Below are 16,427 nucleotides of genomic sequence, written 5' to 3' on the forward strand. Positions count from 1 at the left end.
GGTACCAGCAGATGTGCTGCAGAGAATAAGGTTCATATAAGGTATTTCCTGCACTCACAAGAAAAGAGTTAGGCTGCAGGCTTGGCCTTTCACCTACCAAATCTCATTAATCTTCTACATGAGGATTGCTATTGTGAAGGTTATTGCTTCACTCCTTCATTCCCTGTGTAAACACATAGGCATGACCAAGTCTTTCAGTTTACCTTGATTCAAAGCAGAAGGTTTGCAGCTTTCTCTAAAGCAGTGCTGTGACCTAGCAATTGTCCATGTTGCAGGTTAACCCTAGCAGACAGCTAAGCACCACATGGCTTCCCTCTCATGTCTCCTCAACTCCCAGCTGAGCGAGAAAGCAAAACAAAGGTGGTGCAGAGACAATCACTCCCCACCCTCACGGACAGATCAATGCCCAGGCAGTTCCCAAGTTGAAGATGGCTAAATTCCCCCTAGGCCCCCTCCTTTTTTCTGCTGCTGAGCACGAGGTTATGTGGCATGGAACAGCTCTTTGATTAGTTCGGGTTGTCTGCCTTGTTGTGTCTTCTCCCAACCTCTTGTGTACTCCCCAGTCTATTCACTGTGGGGACAGTGAGAAATTGCCAAGGCCTTTAGGCTGTGCAAGCCCTGCTTAGCAAGAGCTAAAACATCCATGTGTTACCACATGGTCACAAATTTGGTCACAAATCTAAACCACATCACCATATGAGCTGCTGCGAAGACAATTGCTTTCATCCCAGCCAGACCCGGTACAGTCGTACATGAAGATAATTTATCCCACAAAAGGACTATCTAAAAGTATAAGGATCCTGACATTATGGGGGCTGGATTGAATCTCAGCAGTCTCCTTGAAACAAACTTGAACTTGAACAAGGTTTCCAGTAGAGTATCTTAGTAGATCTGACAGGGAAAAGATAGTAGATCTCGCCACTATCATTGTTTTGGTTTCCTGAAAGAAGGAAATTAGAAGACCTAATTTTCATTTATATTTGCTTCTATATCACTCTGCCTATAAAGGGGACCTGGAAGTGGATATATTATCTTGTGTCAGAGAAATATAAATAGATTTTATGCAAATCATAGTCTCCATCTAGTATTATCTATTTTCTTGCTTTAAGTGGCTCTAGGTTGACTTCTCTGAGAACACTACAAGTCTTCAAAATACAAAGGAGGGTTTTTTAATGAAAAACTTACACATTTTCCATTGTAACTCTCAAAGACTGTGTGAATGCTACCTCCTAAATGGCTAATTGTTGTTGAAAAGTGAATGAAGTGCCTCAAATGTAGCTTTCTATCTACAAAGTGTGAGCAACCTTGCCATAAAAAGACATTTTGTTGGCTCATAGACTCCAATTCCCTAAATTTATTACCTTTCAAAATTTACTAGAGGAACATGGAGATCAAGTTTTTCTTAAAATAAATCAGTGTAGGGAATTGAAGGAAAAGTGGAAAAATTAAAGTTTGCCAGAATTGGCAAGTTAATTATATAATTTTCATTGGTGCTTACGATGATATTAATTGCTGACATCAATAACTATACAAAGCCAGCTATCTATCTTTTCTTATGATCTGAAGGATAGGACTGTAAACCATCTATCTCAACAATCTCTTTCAAACTGTCTTGCCCAGCAGGGCATGAAAAATGGTTCACATGAATTCTGAAACACTTTCAAAGGATGATAAATTCAGAGCCATGTCAGAAAAAGAGGTGTAGGACTAGTCAGTGCATGTGAGTTTTATTGTGTCCTTATAAGTTTCAGTCTTTCAAAATGCTGTGTCATTAGCAAGCACACAGCACTTCAGTGCCTGAAATGACAAAATGACAGCAGTGTTTCATAATGCAGATAATTTAATGCACATTTGGGTTTTCATTTGCAGTGGCAATGTTGGTTTATGAGAAACTGAGTAGGTGATTGGAATTCCAGCAGAATGCACGTTCTCACAGCAGTCAGAGTGAAATATGAATACAGAGAATGTGACTCAGATATATGGTGCAGGATAAATTCTCTGTCAGTCCAGAGTTTGGAAGGAAGGTCAGGCAACCATTAATATTATGAAAATAATGCTTAAAGGAACTGTAGGTATTAGAAATACCTGGGGCTGGCCCTTTTCACAACAGAGAGTTTTTCCCAGTCGGGGGAAGCTATAGTGTTGTTATACACAATGCAGTATCTGAGTAGGTTTGTGACTGAACTGGTATTTCAGCACAGTTTGTAATTATTCTAATTGCTGTTAAGCAATCAAATGAGCAGCTTTGCAGGTAGTGCTGTGTACAGTTTTGTAGTTTTGTACTTCCAGAAAGGTAGTAAGTACAATCCTGAGATGTATAGGTTGCAAGTTTGCTGTAGCACAGGGAAACAGCCTGTGGTTTCCAGTGTCCTTAGTGTCTTGCAGGAGGGAATATAAGCAGGGGAGACACAGTCAAATTCTGTCAGCTTTTTTGTGCTAATGTGTAATTTTATTCTTGCCAAGTAAATTTGTGAAAGCAGATGCTCTGTGCTCAGTGTGTGTGCTCCCTATGTCCAGAGTCATATACAAGTAATTAAATGAAAAATACCACACTTCTAGTGACTGATAATTTTTAAGCCTCTTTTGTTTACCTATTAGAACATAGATTAGTTTTTTTCTCATGTTTGCTAAGCAGCCATCATCTGCACAATTATGTGGATATTGCTAAAGACCATCAAATTTTGAGGATGCAGGTGTAACTGAGTTTGGTCCACATAGTTTGCACACAAGTGGTGAAAAGAGGCATAAGAAGGGAGAACTCAGCCTGGCAGTCAGTGCACAAGGAGGTGTAAGGAGGAGTGAATGCTTTGCAGATTTGAGCAGTTAGAAACATTTCAGGGTAATAGACCTGGAACCCATGCTGTTGTTTCACTGTGCTTTTGTTTTGGAGAGCTGCTGTAGGTAAAAGCAGGGAGCAGGTAGCACTTTCCAGCCAGCTGTTTGTTGTAGGGCCATGCAGAGCTGTGCACAGCTGCTGTGAGCTGCGATTGGAAAGACTGCTTTGTAAGAGCATGTCAGGCATTTGCAGAGAGACACCTTCTCTTTAGCAGCACATTTTTGGTATGCAGGGCTCCCCACTAGCCTGGTTATACTTTGAAGGGTGGGGATAAGTCTCTATAATAGTCTAACATGAGAGGGGAAAACTCTGGATCTTGAACTGCTGAAAAGTAGTGATCTGTGTTCCAGAATCTCAATTAAATTTTGTTAAGGAAGAACCACAAAAATCCCAGACTGCTATGTTTCTTGAGCAGTAAAAAGTGCTTTGAGTTTCTACTGGCTAAAGCCAATTTGTCTTCCCCCCAGATGGTGTCATTTTGCTTAGTAAGCACATAATTTGTAGATGGCACAGGATATTATTTTTTAAATTATTTCTTATTTTACTAAAATTATTAATGCCTTGCTAATAAAAAGACCATTAAATAAATTTTTAGCTGCTCCCTAAAATGACTTTCTTCTTTGCTGTATTCTAATTAGACACATTTTTTATGAGAGGTTTTGACAAACTATTATGGATACAAGTGGAAATAAAACCTGCAATTTTTCTGTTGCTGAAGTTCTCAGCCCAGACATAATTCAAAGCAACATAAATAGTCGTTGTGACAAGTTAATGTTACTAATTTCCCAGAAAAGATTTTCCCTAAGAAATAGTGTTTTATGTCATTCAAAGTTACCTTTTCAAATCAGGTGTTAATGCAGAGAAAATGTTTATTGGCTGGACTTTGAAGTCAGATTTAAAATAGTGATATGATCCCATTTTTCTTTGGCAGAGTATCAAGAAGAAAAACACAAGTAAACAAGAGATGAGCACATACCTGCGATTCATAGTGTCTCGTATGAAGGAGCGGGTGAGTCTGGGACAGGGAGCTTTGTTTGTTCAGTGTTGAGCATCATTATGGCTGCCCACGTGTGACTGTGCAGGGAGGAGGGCTACAAGAGGGTGGTTTTTATTTGTCCTGTCATAAGCACTGCGTGTGTTTTCACACACACTTACCAGGCCCTGTGGTTTGGGTCAGTATCACCAGCCATAAACATCTCTCAGGTTTGAGGTGCACGTAATCTCATGGTTGTGGATCCTCAGGTTGCCCTTGTGTAGTCCCCACCTAAAATATTCCAAACTATTGCATTTTCTAATCCTCTTTTATGTGTTTTAAGCAGATTCTAATTGCAATAACAAACACTGTCTTGTGGTCCTTGCAGGCTATAGATCTAAACAAGAAAGGGAAGGACAACAAACACCCAATGTATCGAAGGCTGGTGCACTCAGCCGTTGATGTTCCCACTATACAGGAGGTAGACTGACTTGCTTTCTAACTTCTACACTGGTTTTGGTGTCTTTTAATAGTGAAAGTCTAAAAAGTCCTAATCCTATTTAATTCTCTTTATGATCAGTATTTCAGTATTGTGTCCAGCATTAGATACGGAAGCTTAACATGTCACACTTTTCCTCATAAATAGGTAGTCAAGTAAAACCATTTTGAGTGGTGCCTAGTTTTCAGACACAGAGTATCCTCAACTCCTTTTGTTATACTAGGATCTGCAGGTAGCTAAAATCTTCAGAGAAAGTACTGCTTAACTGAGTGAATGAATATAGATTCAAGTGCCTATGTGTGCTCCTCTGGCCCAATCTTTTTTGACCATAGTTTGATTTCAGTCATTGTGCCCTTGTGTGGGTGTCAGCTTTATAAATATCTAAACGATTCATAAAGAAACAATCACTTTGTTGATAGTGAAAAAACAGACTCACCCAAAACATCTGTTTTGCATTAATTATTCCGAAAATAAAGTACTAATAAATATATGGTCCCTTTTTTTCTGAATCAAAGGTCTGATCATTACTCATATAAATCAGCTGCACATGACCATAATGAGCAGCATATTCGTCTTTACTCATTCCTCCAACTGGATTGCTATGCAATGCTGTGGTATATTTTAACCTTTACAAGCACAGATGTGAAGAGCCTTTGTTTTATTATTAAAATGCATGGATAAACAATAGCTTCACTGACAGTTTTGGAGACCAGCACTGCTGCCTGTCTAAAAGTGCTGGCAACACTGGTTAAGCCTGAAAATAGTTCAGGCCTTCCTTTCACTCTGTCGACTTCTCGTGCTTCCATAGAAGGTCTTTTGGCCTTGATAGCATTCTATAAGCTGATGTTGTTTTGTTTGATGATTGGAATTGTCATAGATGTTCTTGAGAGAGCACAACTGAAAACTCTGCATTCCCTATTGGACAAACCCATACTAAGAAAATGAATTGCATGGCTCCATGTAGGCATTTGTTATGAATTTGGAAGACTGGGACAATCACCTTTCATCAGATAACACAGACTGTCAAGTGAAGATCCTGGAAGTTCAGTCCTGAAAGTCAGTCAACACTGATTTGAAACTAGCTGATATTTTAAGGTACAAAATGTTCACCTCAGGGATCATATTTCAGTTTGAACAAATGTTCTGGGCCACACATTATGCTGCAGCTATTCCAGATTCACCTTGTTACAACCAGGAAAATATTTTTTTTAAACTTGGTCAAGTATTAAAGAATCTATTTTACTTCTGGGCATTGCAAAAAGGGCAGCCAATGCTCAGGTACTAACAAACCATGTCAAAGAGTTGTAAGTATTAATTTTGTATGCAGGAAAAGCAGTGTCTGATGTGTGTTGCATAATGCAGATTTCTGTGAAAGCTTCTCTGCATAAAGCAGGTAGTGCACTTTGAAGAGTTTTCTCACAGTCTTGTGTTTTCTTTTGTGTAGAAAGTAAATGAAGGGAAGTACAGGAGTTATGAGGAATTCAAAGCAGATGCTCAGCTGCTTCTACACAACACAGTGATTTTCTATGGAGGTAAAATACTACATTTACTGCATGCCTTGTTTGATTTGTGTTTATTTATTGGAAGCTCACTAGTCCAGGATGAATTTGGTATTAAGTAGTCTTAAGTGTGAACGAGGTAATTTGAAAGCCCTTAAAAATCAAAGTGCATAAGGACTTTTTAGAGTCTTTTCCGACCCACCTTCTACAGGACAATTTGCAACCTCCCTGGCTAAACCTCAAGTAAAAATTACCCTTTTGCCACCTTGCTTCTTCTTCAGCAGAGTCCTAAGACAGTCTATACTGCATATTTTTGCCAATATACTTACGTTTTCCTAGGGTAGGGTAGGGTTTTCTGTGCTTTGTCAGCAGAAGCATGTACTATAGACATAGTTATTTTACTTTTGGGCAATATCTGCCATATTGTGACAGCAAATGTAGCAACATCCACACCAGGAATGTGCTGCTGGTGCACTGCGGAGGTACAAACATGAGAGAACCTGCCAGGCACTGGGAAGGTAATGAGTGACTGACTGGAAGTCAAAAAACACCACCACCATGTCCAGAAGCTGTAACCAGGTCCTGTTTTCCAGAGCCACTGTTTCAGGGAGGATGTGGTTCTCCCCTGCAGACGTGGCCCCCATCAGGGAAACTGGGAGGAAGGTGGCACCAGTCTGTTTGCAGTCCCTGTGGCTGCTGGGGGGAGATGTGAATGTGCCAAGAGAGGAATGCATGTGAGTGAAGGGAGACTCAGTGATAAACAGTCTGTGAAGCATCACTCAGAGCCCAGAGCAGAGAGGAGATGTTTTAGGACAACTGCAGTGTGCCATTAAGACACAAGCAGAGAAAGGAACTGAATCCATATTAAGAGCAACTGTATGTCCCTGGAGCTATTCCTCAGATATGTACTTGCATTGTTCAGTGTAAAAGCAGTATTGTGGCATATAAACATGGCACAGAAAACAAATATTGAACCGATTGGTAGAAAATTTTAAATGGAAGGGCTGTCCAAGTGATTAAATTATGTTTTGTCTTCTTAAGCACAACAATTACAGCATGAAAGTCACAGCAATGACAGCTACAAATCTTTGTGAGCACTGTGATCATACTGTGATTGTTTATACCATCTATTTTTAATTTATAGCGGACAGTGAACAAGCTGATATAGCAAGGATGCTTTATAAAGACACCTGCCATGAAGTAAGTACTACGAAGTAACCAAGATGTAGTCAAGATGCTTGATTTTTCATTTCAAAATATAAGAAATTATTCTTCATATTACAAAATAAAAAGAATGTGAAATTGAGTTATAAATTTCCTCCAGACAGTCTAGCAGATGATTCAGAATTCTTTTTTCTTTTTCTTTAGGTTTTCATTGTTGGTTGGTTGGGTTTTTTTTTTTTTTGGTGTTGTTGGGGTTTTGTGTTTTTGGGGTTTTTTTTTGCAACTAGATTATAATTTTTAAAACACTGATATTCAAATTTTAGTTTTGAAAATAATTGAGTAATACAGATTTGGACTAGAAATAATTGTACTTACTAATATAAATTGAATCTGAGGTAAGATTCCTACTACATTCTGTAATTGTCATCAAAATGCTTCTCCACATTCAGAGGAGACCAAAAAATACAGCTGAGGAGCTGGCACACTTTCTCCTTTTTTACAGTCGAATTGCTTCCTTCACAATGTACTTTAAATATTTGATGAATTTTAAGAACTGTTCTTTGCATTTCATCTATAATAGATCATTAATATGTCAGCTAGTCTTCTCTCTCTGCCTGGGTTTTCTGAAACATGCATAATGTTTTTTCAGGTTGTCTTTCAGCCTCTCACTGCCCTCCTCAATTTCACACCTTTAGTTTGCATGGATGGGAGTAACTTCACCAAATTAGCAAGCAGGGCTGAAAAAATTTACCACTTAGGGGAGAGGGATGCTACTGAAACCACATAAATAGGATTTTTCTTGCTTATTTACCTTTTTTTGTTTTTCAGCTGGATGAACTGCAGCTTTGCAAGAACTGCTTCTATTTGTCAAACGCGCGACCTGACAATTGGTTCTGCTATCCTTGTGTATGTTGCTGACACAGATTTTTATTTGTTTGCTTTTCTGTATGAAAGCCCGCAGTTTTGGTGTCATTAATGCATTGAGTATTCCATTTCAGTAGGCTTGTTTCAAAAGCATGGTTAAAGCCTTTTAAGCCAGGATATTTTACACAAGTGAAGTGTTGACTGAAGTTCAAAGTTGTAACAATATAGGTTATAAAATTTGGGTATCAGCCAGTTACAACATTTTCACAAGAAAATAAGGAGCTTACAGAACTAAAACTTTGCTCCTGAATGAAGCTAGAAAGACAAGTTAATTTTTAGGCTGCTCAAGATCTCTCTTTTCAATAGACAGTTATACTCTTCTCAAACTTTGTAGTTTTGGGGTTTTTTTTACATTGATCCAAGCAATCTATCTAACAAGGAAATATATTGTAAGAAGATAAAAATTAAAATAGCACTAGACACAAACAGTAACTCTTAAGGTACTAGCATAGTATTACAGCAGAATATTTGTGGAGACAGCAATATAATATTTCATATTCACTAATAAATACAACTGTTTTTTCCAGATACCTAATCATGAGTTGGTTTGGGCCAAAATGAAAGGCTTTGGGTTTTGGCCAGCCAAAGTCATGCAGAAAGAGGACAATCAAGTTGATGTTCGCTTTTTTGGCCATCACCACCAAAGGTAATTTATTAATTCCATGTGCTGCTTTTTACAAACAATATTAAAAGAATTTATCTCATCTGTCATGCTGTAAATCCAGGCTCAGCTTGTTGCCAACATTAGAAATACTGAATACTTCTGCCATAATTGTTTCAGAAAATTTAAAGTTCAGTCTAGCACATCTGAAGTATCCAAATTCAGTGGCTCAGAGATTCTCTTTCCACAGTTGCCAGAAGCATGTTCCTTAATGCTGTTTTAATTAAAGACAGCAAGTGAACTTCAGCTGTTTCTTCAAATATGTAGCAGTCTGGTAATCCAGACCAAGGTGAAAATCAGACAGAAATGTTCTCCTTCTACCATCAGTAATGACTTCAGACAGTTTCTCATTTGAGCTGAGGCACTACAGTTTTGTGGTTTAGTACCATGATATATATCACAAATGTTTGTGTCTCACTGCTAGAACATTGACAGGCCTCATGCTGGGAGCCAGTCTGCAATTTCAGAGAATCCCTCTTTACACTGGAAACTTGACTCTCAGAGATGAGTTTTTGTCTCTCTCTCCAGTTGGTTGTTCAGCATTTGGGGAGGTTTGTAGCAGTGTGACAGTGGATGTCCTGGTTTGGATTTTTTTTTTCTATTTTATTTATATGCCTATAATGTGAGAGGAGACATTTCCAAAGTAATTCATGGTTGTTGGGAGATGGTATATTTTGGGGGCCTAGACAATTCAGTAACAATTTATTTAAATTGCTTTCATGTAACTTGCACAGTCTATAACATCTTTCCACTTTTTATATGAACTACCAAGACTTTCTAATAGTCATAAAGTGAGTAAAGGATCTTTACTGGTGCCTCAGTCACAGAATGTTTTTTACCTTGAATCTGCTTATGAATACAGTTTATTTTGTTAGTAATCTTTGGCTTTAAGTTCACACAGTGTAAAATTACTTAATAAAGTTACCAGACACCTGTGGGATGAAGTGCTTGCAACTTCTTAAATGCATGCTGATACAAAGGGCAAAGGATGTTTAATTAGAGAGCCATTGCTTAGTTACTGTGCTAGACTTGGACAAAAGACCAAACTCCTGGCTGGTGTAAATTTGCATTTTTTCTTTGTCCTTACTCAAATTAAACCTATATGGCAAGAATCAAGAATCTTTTCACAAACATGTAATTTGTTGAGTATTTAACCTGTTAGGCAGATGTGCATGGCAGTGACTATCTCTTCCATGTCCAATGTTGCCTGGTACTTGGTACAACCTTTCAAAATGTCAAGACCTGCCCATCTAACTCTCTGAGGATTCTCTGAACACATTTAAGAGGACAAAGTAACTATGGAACCATGTCACTGGCATGAATTCAGTCCAAAGAAGCATGACAGTCCCCATGGAAGTTCAGTCCTGACAGACAGGGGCCCAGGACACAAAATGTCTCCATTCAAGATGATGAGTTGGTACATTCCTTGACAATTTTAGGAAAGAGGTCAAGAACTAAATTGGATTAGTATATATATCTCTAGTGAAAAAATGTTTCTGTGTCTGAGTCGGGGCATTTAGCAAGAGAGCGGGTAAGAGATGGTGGTGGGGAAGGTTTGTGGCTCATCAAAAATGAGAGAGACTTTTAGCCATAGCACCAACAGCTCACAAGTATTTTATAATAACAAAAATGTCTAACAGTGTGGAGTCCATTCTTTTTTCAAATGTGTTGAGTTTTAAAAAAAATCAAAGTAAAAAGGAATTGTCAGTGATCGGCCGTTGTGAAAAACTGCTTTTGAAGTCAGTTTCTCAGGTCGAGATCCTCCCACCTGTATTTAATGTTTCTGAACCTGTCTGCACTCTGTGTTGAAAAGGGCCTGGATCCCCTCTGAAAACATTCAAGACATCACAGTTAACATCCACCGGCTGCACGTGAAACGCAGTATGGGATGGAAGAAGGCCTGTGATGAACTGGAACTGCACCAGCGTTTTCTTCGTGAGGGGAGATTCTGGAAATCAAAGAATGAGGACAAAGGGGAAGAGGAGGCAGAGTCAAGTATCTCTTCCACTAGCAATGAGCAAGTGAGTGCTGCTACAATATTAGCAATCAGGGCAATTCATTAAAAAGTACAAAGACGATGTGGTTTTGATTAATGTGCTATTAAATTAGCCTTGTGCTCTGTCTGCAGGTTTGTGATGACAAGAGGTTTCAAAGACTTATTGTCCCTATGTTTCATAGCTCAGTAATAGCAAGAATATAGATTTTCCTCTTTCCTCAGTTTCTTGGATGACCTTTGTGAAGTTTCAAAGCATTTGTCACGTACAGCACCTTGATGAGACAGATCAAGATCTCTAAAGTTAAATAGGAATGTTCAAGTCAAATGTCATAGATATCAGATGGACTGCAGCACTGCCTTCTTGGAGCCCTATCAAGGGACAGCCCTGTAGCTGCTCAGCCTTTTCACAGCTGGAGTATGTTCACTTTGAGCTCTATTCTGCCCTCAGATCCACAAGTAACATCAGCTGTGACATTTTCATCAGGCCCAACAAAAGTTAGGTGCAAACGTTGCACTTGAGGACCACATGACCAGCAACTGATTAAAGAAATTAAAAATCATTTTGCAAAACAAGAAAAATTACATTGTTTAAACAATGAGCACAAATGGCCAAGATCCAAAACTTTGCATTTCCACATGGAAATTCCCTTATCATAACTGATCTTTACTAATCATTCATTGTCCAAGGGAGTGTTATATATTCATTACTAGTGACTTGGCAGTAAGATTTTCATAGTTTGCAGGATGCTTCTCTGTATTTTTGGCAGCCCTTTCCCTGGCAATGTCTTTCCTCATTTAAAACCACTATCCTTTCTCTAAGTCTGTATTAAAAAAAAATCAGTGTATTTTGACCCTCTGTCCTTTTGTCAAACAAGTCTATCACCCAATTTGGAACTAAAAACTTAAAAGTTTATAAAACTCTATGTTGTGATGGAAGGTTGTTCCTTATCAAAGTGGTTTTAGGGTATTTTAGCCTGGTTTGCTTAGCTAGCCCTTGTAGCCCCTTCATTTAAAGTCTTGTGTGCAGTCATACAACAGCCTGTGGTAAAACAGGAAAATAGTCACAAAAGATAACTGGTATTTTCCCATTTTTTTCAGAAGTATCAGTCACAGGGTCTGAAGTGTCCGTTTACATATTTTCTTTTCGATGCCAGTTGTTCATCCTTGACTTGGCTAAAGCTTATACCTGTTTTACTGCTTTCCCAGATAACAGGAACACAGGAGTAGCCATCAAACTCACTGTTCTGCTGTAGTCTGCAATACCCTATTACTAACTACTAGTAGTAACAGGATACTAGCTAGTACTGCATGCTTCAAAAGCAGGCATAAAAACTTCTCTTCAAGCACTGTAAGATAACTACCATCCACTTAGATCTCATCCTTTTTTCTCTCCTGTGATTGACTTTCATTCTAAAGCATAAAGTTCCATACTCCTCCAGTTATAACCCAGTCTGGATGATCTTATCATATTTACACACTTACATTATCTTTATAATCGCTGCTGTTTTCTGGCATCCAACAAGACCTGATTTCTAAGTATGGGTCACTCACATCTGATTATCTTGGAAAACAAGTGTTTGAACTTGTGTGTGCAATGAAGAAATGAATGGTTAAGAGTATTTTAGCAAGTGCATATTGAATTGTAGAACTTGTTCATTAATTTTGTTCATATGTGTAGCCATAGTCATCAGTGATAATGTAGAAAGTTTATTGTGTGCACTTCTCATTTAAGAATATTTAATTAACATTTCTATTTGATACCCTAAATAATTGCAAATAATCGCAATGAAAGGCACATCATGTTACAATGAAAGCCACTTACATTAACTGGTTTTTGGGTTATTTGATTCAATATGCTTTTCTTAATGTTCACAGCTGAAGGTTACTCAGGAACCAAGAGCAAAGAAAGGACGACGTAATCAGAGTATGGAACTCAAGAAAGAAGTGAGTAACCTCAATTACTGTGTTTGTGAGATAGCAAAGTACAAAAAGTCTGACATTTTAACAGACACTCCTTCGATTTCACTCACCTTTTAGTGATGGTACAGTATTAGTCTTGGAAGTTCCAGCCCCACAGCTTGGTACACCTTGCTAACAAATATAATTGTGCCTCCCACATGCAAATAATGTGTGTCATCATGGGAATATTCTGTATCGTGAATAAGACAAGTCAGCTTACAACATTTCTGTTTTAATAGCAAAGTCAGGATATCAGTAAATCCATAAACAGCAGAAATCAGGAAGTGCAATCGAGACTATTAAGTTTATGAACTACCTTATCCACTTCGTCTGTGGGGTTTCCCTGTGTATCCCGCCTGCAGGATCAGGGAATCAAGGGCTGCGTTATTGCTCGTGTACACAAGGGGGCACTTACAGGGAGAGCCGTAAATCTACTCCCGAGCCACCAAGGACTTTTCCTGCCCTTGTTCCAGCTGCCTGAGGAACGCTGAAAAAAATTTGTGCATATGCCCGTTCCTTGCAAGAGAACTCGGGATGCCCCTGCAGAGGAAGGTGCAGGTACTGTAGCAGCAGAGCTCTCTGTGGTGGCTGGAATAGGGACATGGCCACTCCTAGTTCCTGGGTACCTGCCTCCCCACTGCACCTGATGCTGCAGGAGGCAGTGTCATGGATGGAGACAGTGACACAGTCTGTGCTCCCTGGGGCACAAACTGTATTTGAGTGCAAGACAGGGAGATTACAGGAGGATGTCTCATCATTCTTACTATGTTTTTGCCAAGTGAATGCTGTAATTTGCTTCATATATTTGTGTCTTAACATTTGCCTTCTTAGCTCTGATCAGTGATCCAGAAGTCAATCACAGTGACCTCTTAGGGAGTAATTGTTTGCAAAAGGGAATACACAGTCAGCCTTTTGAATGGTGTGAGCAATGCCTCATCACACAGATAGGCACAAAGTCCAGTCATGAGCAAGGCTTTGTCTCTACGCTGCTAAAGGAGCATTAAAACATCTAACTTTAAAAAAAAAAAATACTGTTTGTGTCTTTAGACACTTCAAATAGCAGTAAGCATTTCCAGGAGTATAGCTTCGATCTTTTCTAAAGAGCAGGAGCAATTGGTGCTACATTGCAATAACACGGGCAGCTGCACTCAGCACAGTACATTACGGTAACAGTGACTTCTTTCTTGATAATTGTGTAATTATACAGAGATTCTGTGGTCATCCAAGTCTAGTTCTATGTTATTGGAAGCAAGACGTAGACTCTTATTAGCCTTTCATCTTCAAAGGACCTTTGAAGTACTAATCAATCTTTGCAGCAGTTCTATGGAATCTGTGGAATATCACAGACTTCAGTGCAGCCTGTTGGGTCAGAGTAAGCCCAGAGTTTGCCAAAACTATTCAGGAGCCTTGGGCGTGCAACTACAGTCTCTTTAGGCAGAATATTGTGGGGGGAAGATATCTCTAGCAAACCTTTAATAATCCCAAGGAGCCAGCACAGCCTCTGAGGTTTTTCATACTTTTGGGGAGGTGAGGCTGGCTGAAGTCAGAAAAGCCTGACCCAAGAGCCTACCCACTTTCAAGTTGGTTTTCCACAGGGATCTCACATCCCATTAGCACTACAGGTCTTCAGCAGACACCTTTCACATTAATTACACTGATATTAGTCGCATAACATTTTTTCTTCAGGGAGAACTGAAAAGTTAACAGGTTGGCCTGTTCTGCTTTGATATCTGATTTACAAGTTTGTTCTTTTTCTGCAGGAGCCAGAACCTGAAACTGAAGCAGTAAGTTCAAGCCAGGAAATTCCCACAATGCCTCAGCCCATTGAAAAAGTTTCAGTCTCAACTCAGACCAAGAAGTTAAGTGCCTCTTCTCCAAAAATGCTGCATCGGAGCACCCAGACCAGTAATGATGGAGTGTGTCAGAACATGTGCCATGACAAATACACCAAAATCTTTAATGATTTCAAGGACAGGATGAAAGCTGATCACAAAAGAGAAACTGAGAGAGTTGTGCGAGAGGCAGTGGAAAAGGTAACATTGGTTGAACACCACCTACACTGTGTTGAGGAGAGGTGATTTTGGGGATTTTTTTTCACATTCTTTTCTATTTTTGTCACAACCACTCTTACCAAAATGAATAAAAAACATTTTCCAAAGAGTCCACATAAAAATATGGCTTTTAAAGACTATTTCTACACCAACAAACCTACTTTAAACAGAAAACTCCTGGCGTTTTTGATCCTTGTCCAGTGAAACCAGTTTGTGATCCAAAACTGAAACTAATTGTCTACTCACGAGCATCTGTTTCCAAAGTCTTGTTCTCCATTGTTAAGTGTGTTTCTAAACAATAATTGTTTAACTGCTAGTCATAAATAATTCTTCTTTTTTACATCTTCTGACCTAAAGATCAAATAGGGTCACTGAAATTTGTTTGAATTTTCTTATCTAATACTAACCTCTTAAAAATTCAATGTGTAAGCTTGACCTGGTCACCTTTGGCTGGAGAGAGCAGGGCAATTTGGAGGATGATTTGTCTGACCTCTCTTAAGTATGTGTCTTAAGATAAGATGAATTTCTTTCTGGATAAAGGACTGTGAAATGAACCTAGGAGTTTAAGTGTTAATCCTGTAGGATCAAGACACCAAACATTTCGATACCTAAGCAAGGGCAAAGGAGCCTCACTGACAATGAATACTAAAAGGTACCTCTTAATGAACTCAGGGCTGTTCTGTTTTGTATTTTCCATTGTGCACTTGCTGTAGATTTATAGATTTGGAAAAAAAAATTAAAGAGAAATTAATAAATTTATAAACTGGTCATTGATCAGATGTGCACAGAACTTATTTAGCTGTTATTGTAGATGCCTAAAAGAGAAGAAATACGGTGACGTTTTTATTTTGATTAAATCTGATTCTGTTATATATCTCTAATTGAGTAATTTTTATTTCCCAAATAGGAGAAATCTCTAATTAGGTGATGTGCACCCGCATCAGTAATAGGGGTTTAAAGAACAGAGGTTTAAATAAGACACTTTTAATTCCAATAGCTGCCCCTTGACTCATTTTGCTGACTGTCTTTGGCAGCTGCGTACAGAGATGGAAGAAGAGAAAAGGCAGGCTGTAAATAAAGCTGTGGCCAACGCACAAGGAGAGATGGACAGAAAATGTAAGCAGGTAAAGGAGAAGTGCAAAGAAGAATTTTTAGAAGAAATTAAGAAACTAGCAGGTCAGCACAAGCAACTGATTTCCCAGACCAAGAAGAAGCAGTGGGTAAGTGTCAAAAATTTATCACAAGAAAGTAAGTGAAAATACGTAGTGCATCCTGCAGGCCAGTTGAAGGGGATTTCTTCCTTGCTTTTAACTGCACTGCTCTTTCACTGGTCTTTCAGCATTAAGTCTTTCTCCTTGATATTATTGTTTCAAATCTTCAAATTTCAACTTGGTGTTTTTGACTACTTTCCATCTTAATTTGTTAGTGATAACAGCAACATCTTCTCTAGTCTCATCAGATCTTAGTATCAAAAATATTTTTTTCTAAATGGAGTTTTACTCCATATAAGAAATACTTTGCATTATGTTCACACTCCTTTGATCTTGAGACCTCAGAGGGTACAGTATCTGGCTGCATCAATTTGGATTCCCCTGCTAATAAGGCTATTAGTGATATCGTTTTGGCCTTTTCCTCTCCTTGCTTTTTCTACAGCTTTTTTATATTCCTTTATATTTAAGACATGACATTCTGAAATTTATTCCTCTCCTGTTTGGTCCTTCAGTGTAAATCTGCAGCACCAGCTACAAGAACCGTGTTGGTGTGACCCTTAGAAACATGAAAATAGACATGTAACTTAGTGTTGTTATACACCACAAACTTTTCCCTGGTTTTATTTGGACTGTGGCCTGTGTTTTCTCAGGCTG

General features: G+C 38.7%; 1 protein-coding gene across 9 annotated transcripts in view; it reads left to right on the forward strand.

The window, feature by feature from the left end:
• ZMYND11 (zinc finger MYND-type containing 11) overlaps window positions 1–16,427 on the forward strand; it is a 105,562-nt gene that overhangs the window by 82,353 nt on the left and 6,782 nt on the right. For 4 of the 9 annotated variants that reach the window (XM_062506543.1, XM_062506534.1, XM_062506549.1 and 1 more), the window contains 10 exons: window positions 3,768–3,845; window positions 4,198–4,290; window positions 5,753–5,840; window positions 6,952–7,007; window positions 7,800–7,877; window positions 8,423–8,541; window positions 10,370–10,577; window positions 12,428–12,496; window positions 14,272–14,544; window positions 15,597–15,782. In XM_062506543.1, the coding sequence (XP_062362527.1) occupies window positions 3,768–3,845; window positions 4,198–4,290; window positions 5,753–5,840; window positions 6,952–7,007; window positions 7,800–7,877; window positions 8,423–8,541; window positions 10,370–10,577; window positions 12,428–12,496; window positions 14,272–14,544; window positions 15,597–15,782 (1,248 nt within the window). The remainder of the gene's footprint in view (window positions 1–3,767; window positions 3,846–4,197; window positions 4,291–5,752; window positions 5,841–6,951; window positions 7,008–7,799; window positions 7,878–8,422; window positions 8,542–10,369; window positions 10,578–12,427; window positions 12,497–14,271; window positions 14,545–15,596; window positions 15,783–16,427) is intronic. The other 5 variants (XM_062506565.1, XM_062506589.1, XM_062506557.1 and 2 more) reach the window with 4 other exon arrangements.

Source organism: Cinclus cinclus, chromosome 1, assembly GCF_963662255.1.
Source record: "Cinclus cinclus chromosome 1, bCinCin1.1, whole genome shotgun sequence".
Lineage (NCBI taxonomy): Eukaryota > Metazoa > Chordata > Aves > Passeriformes > Cinclidae > Cinclus > Cinclus cinclus.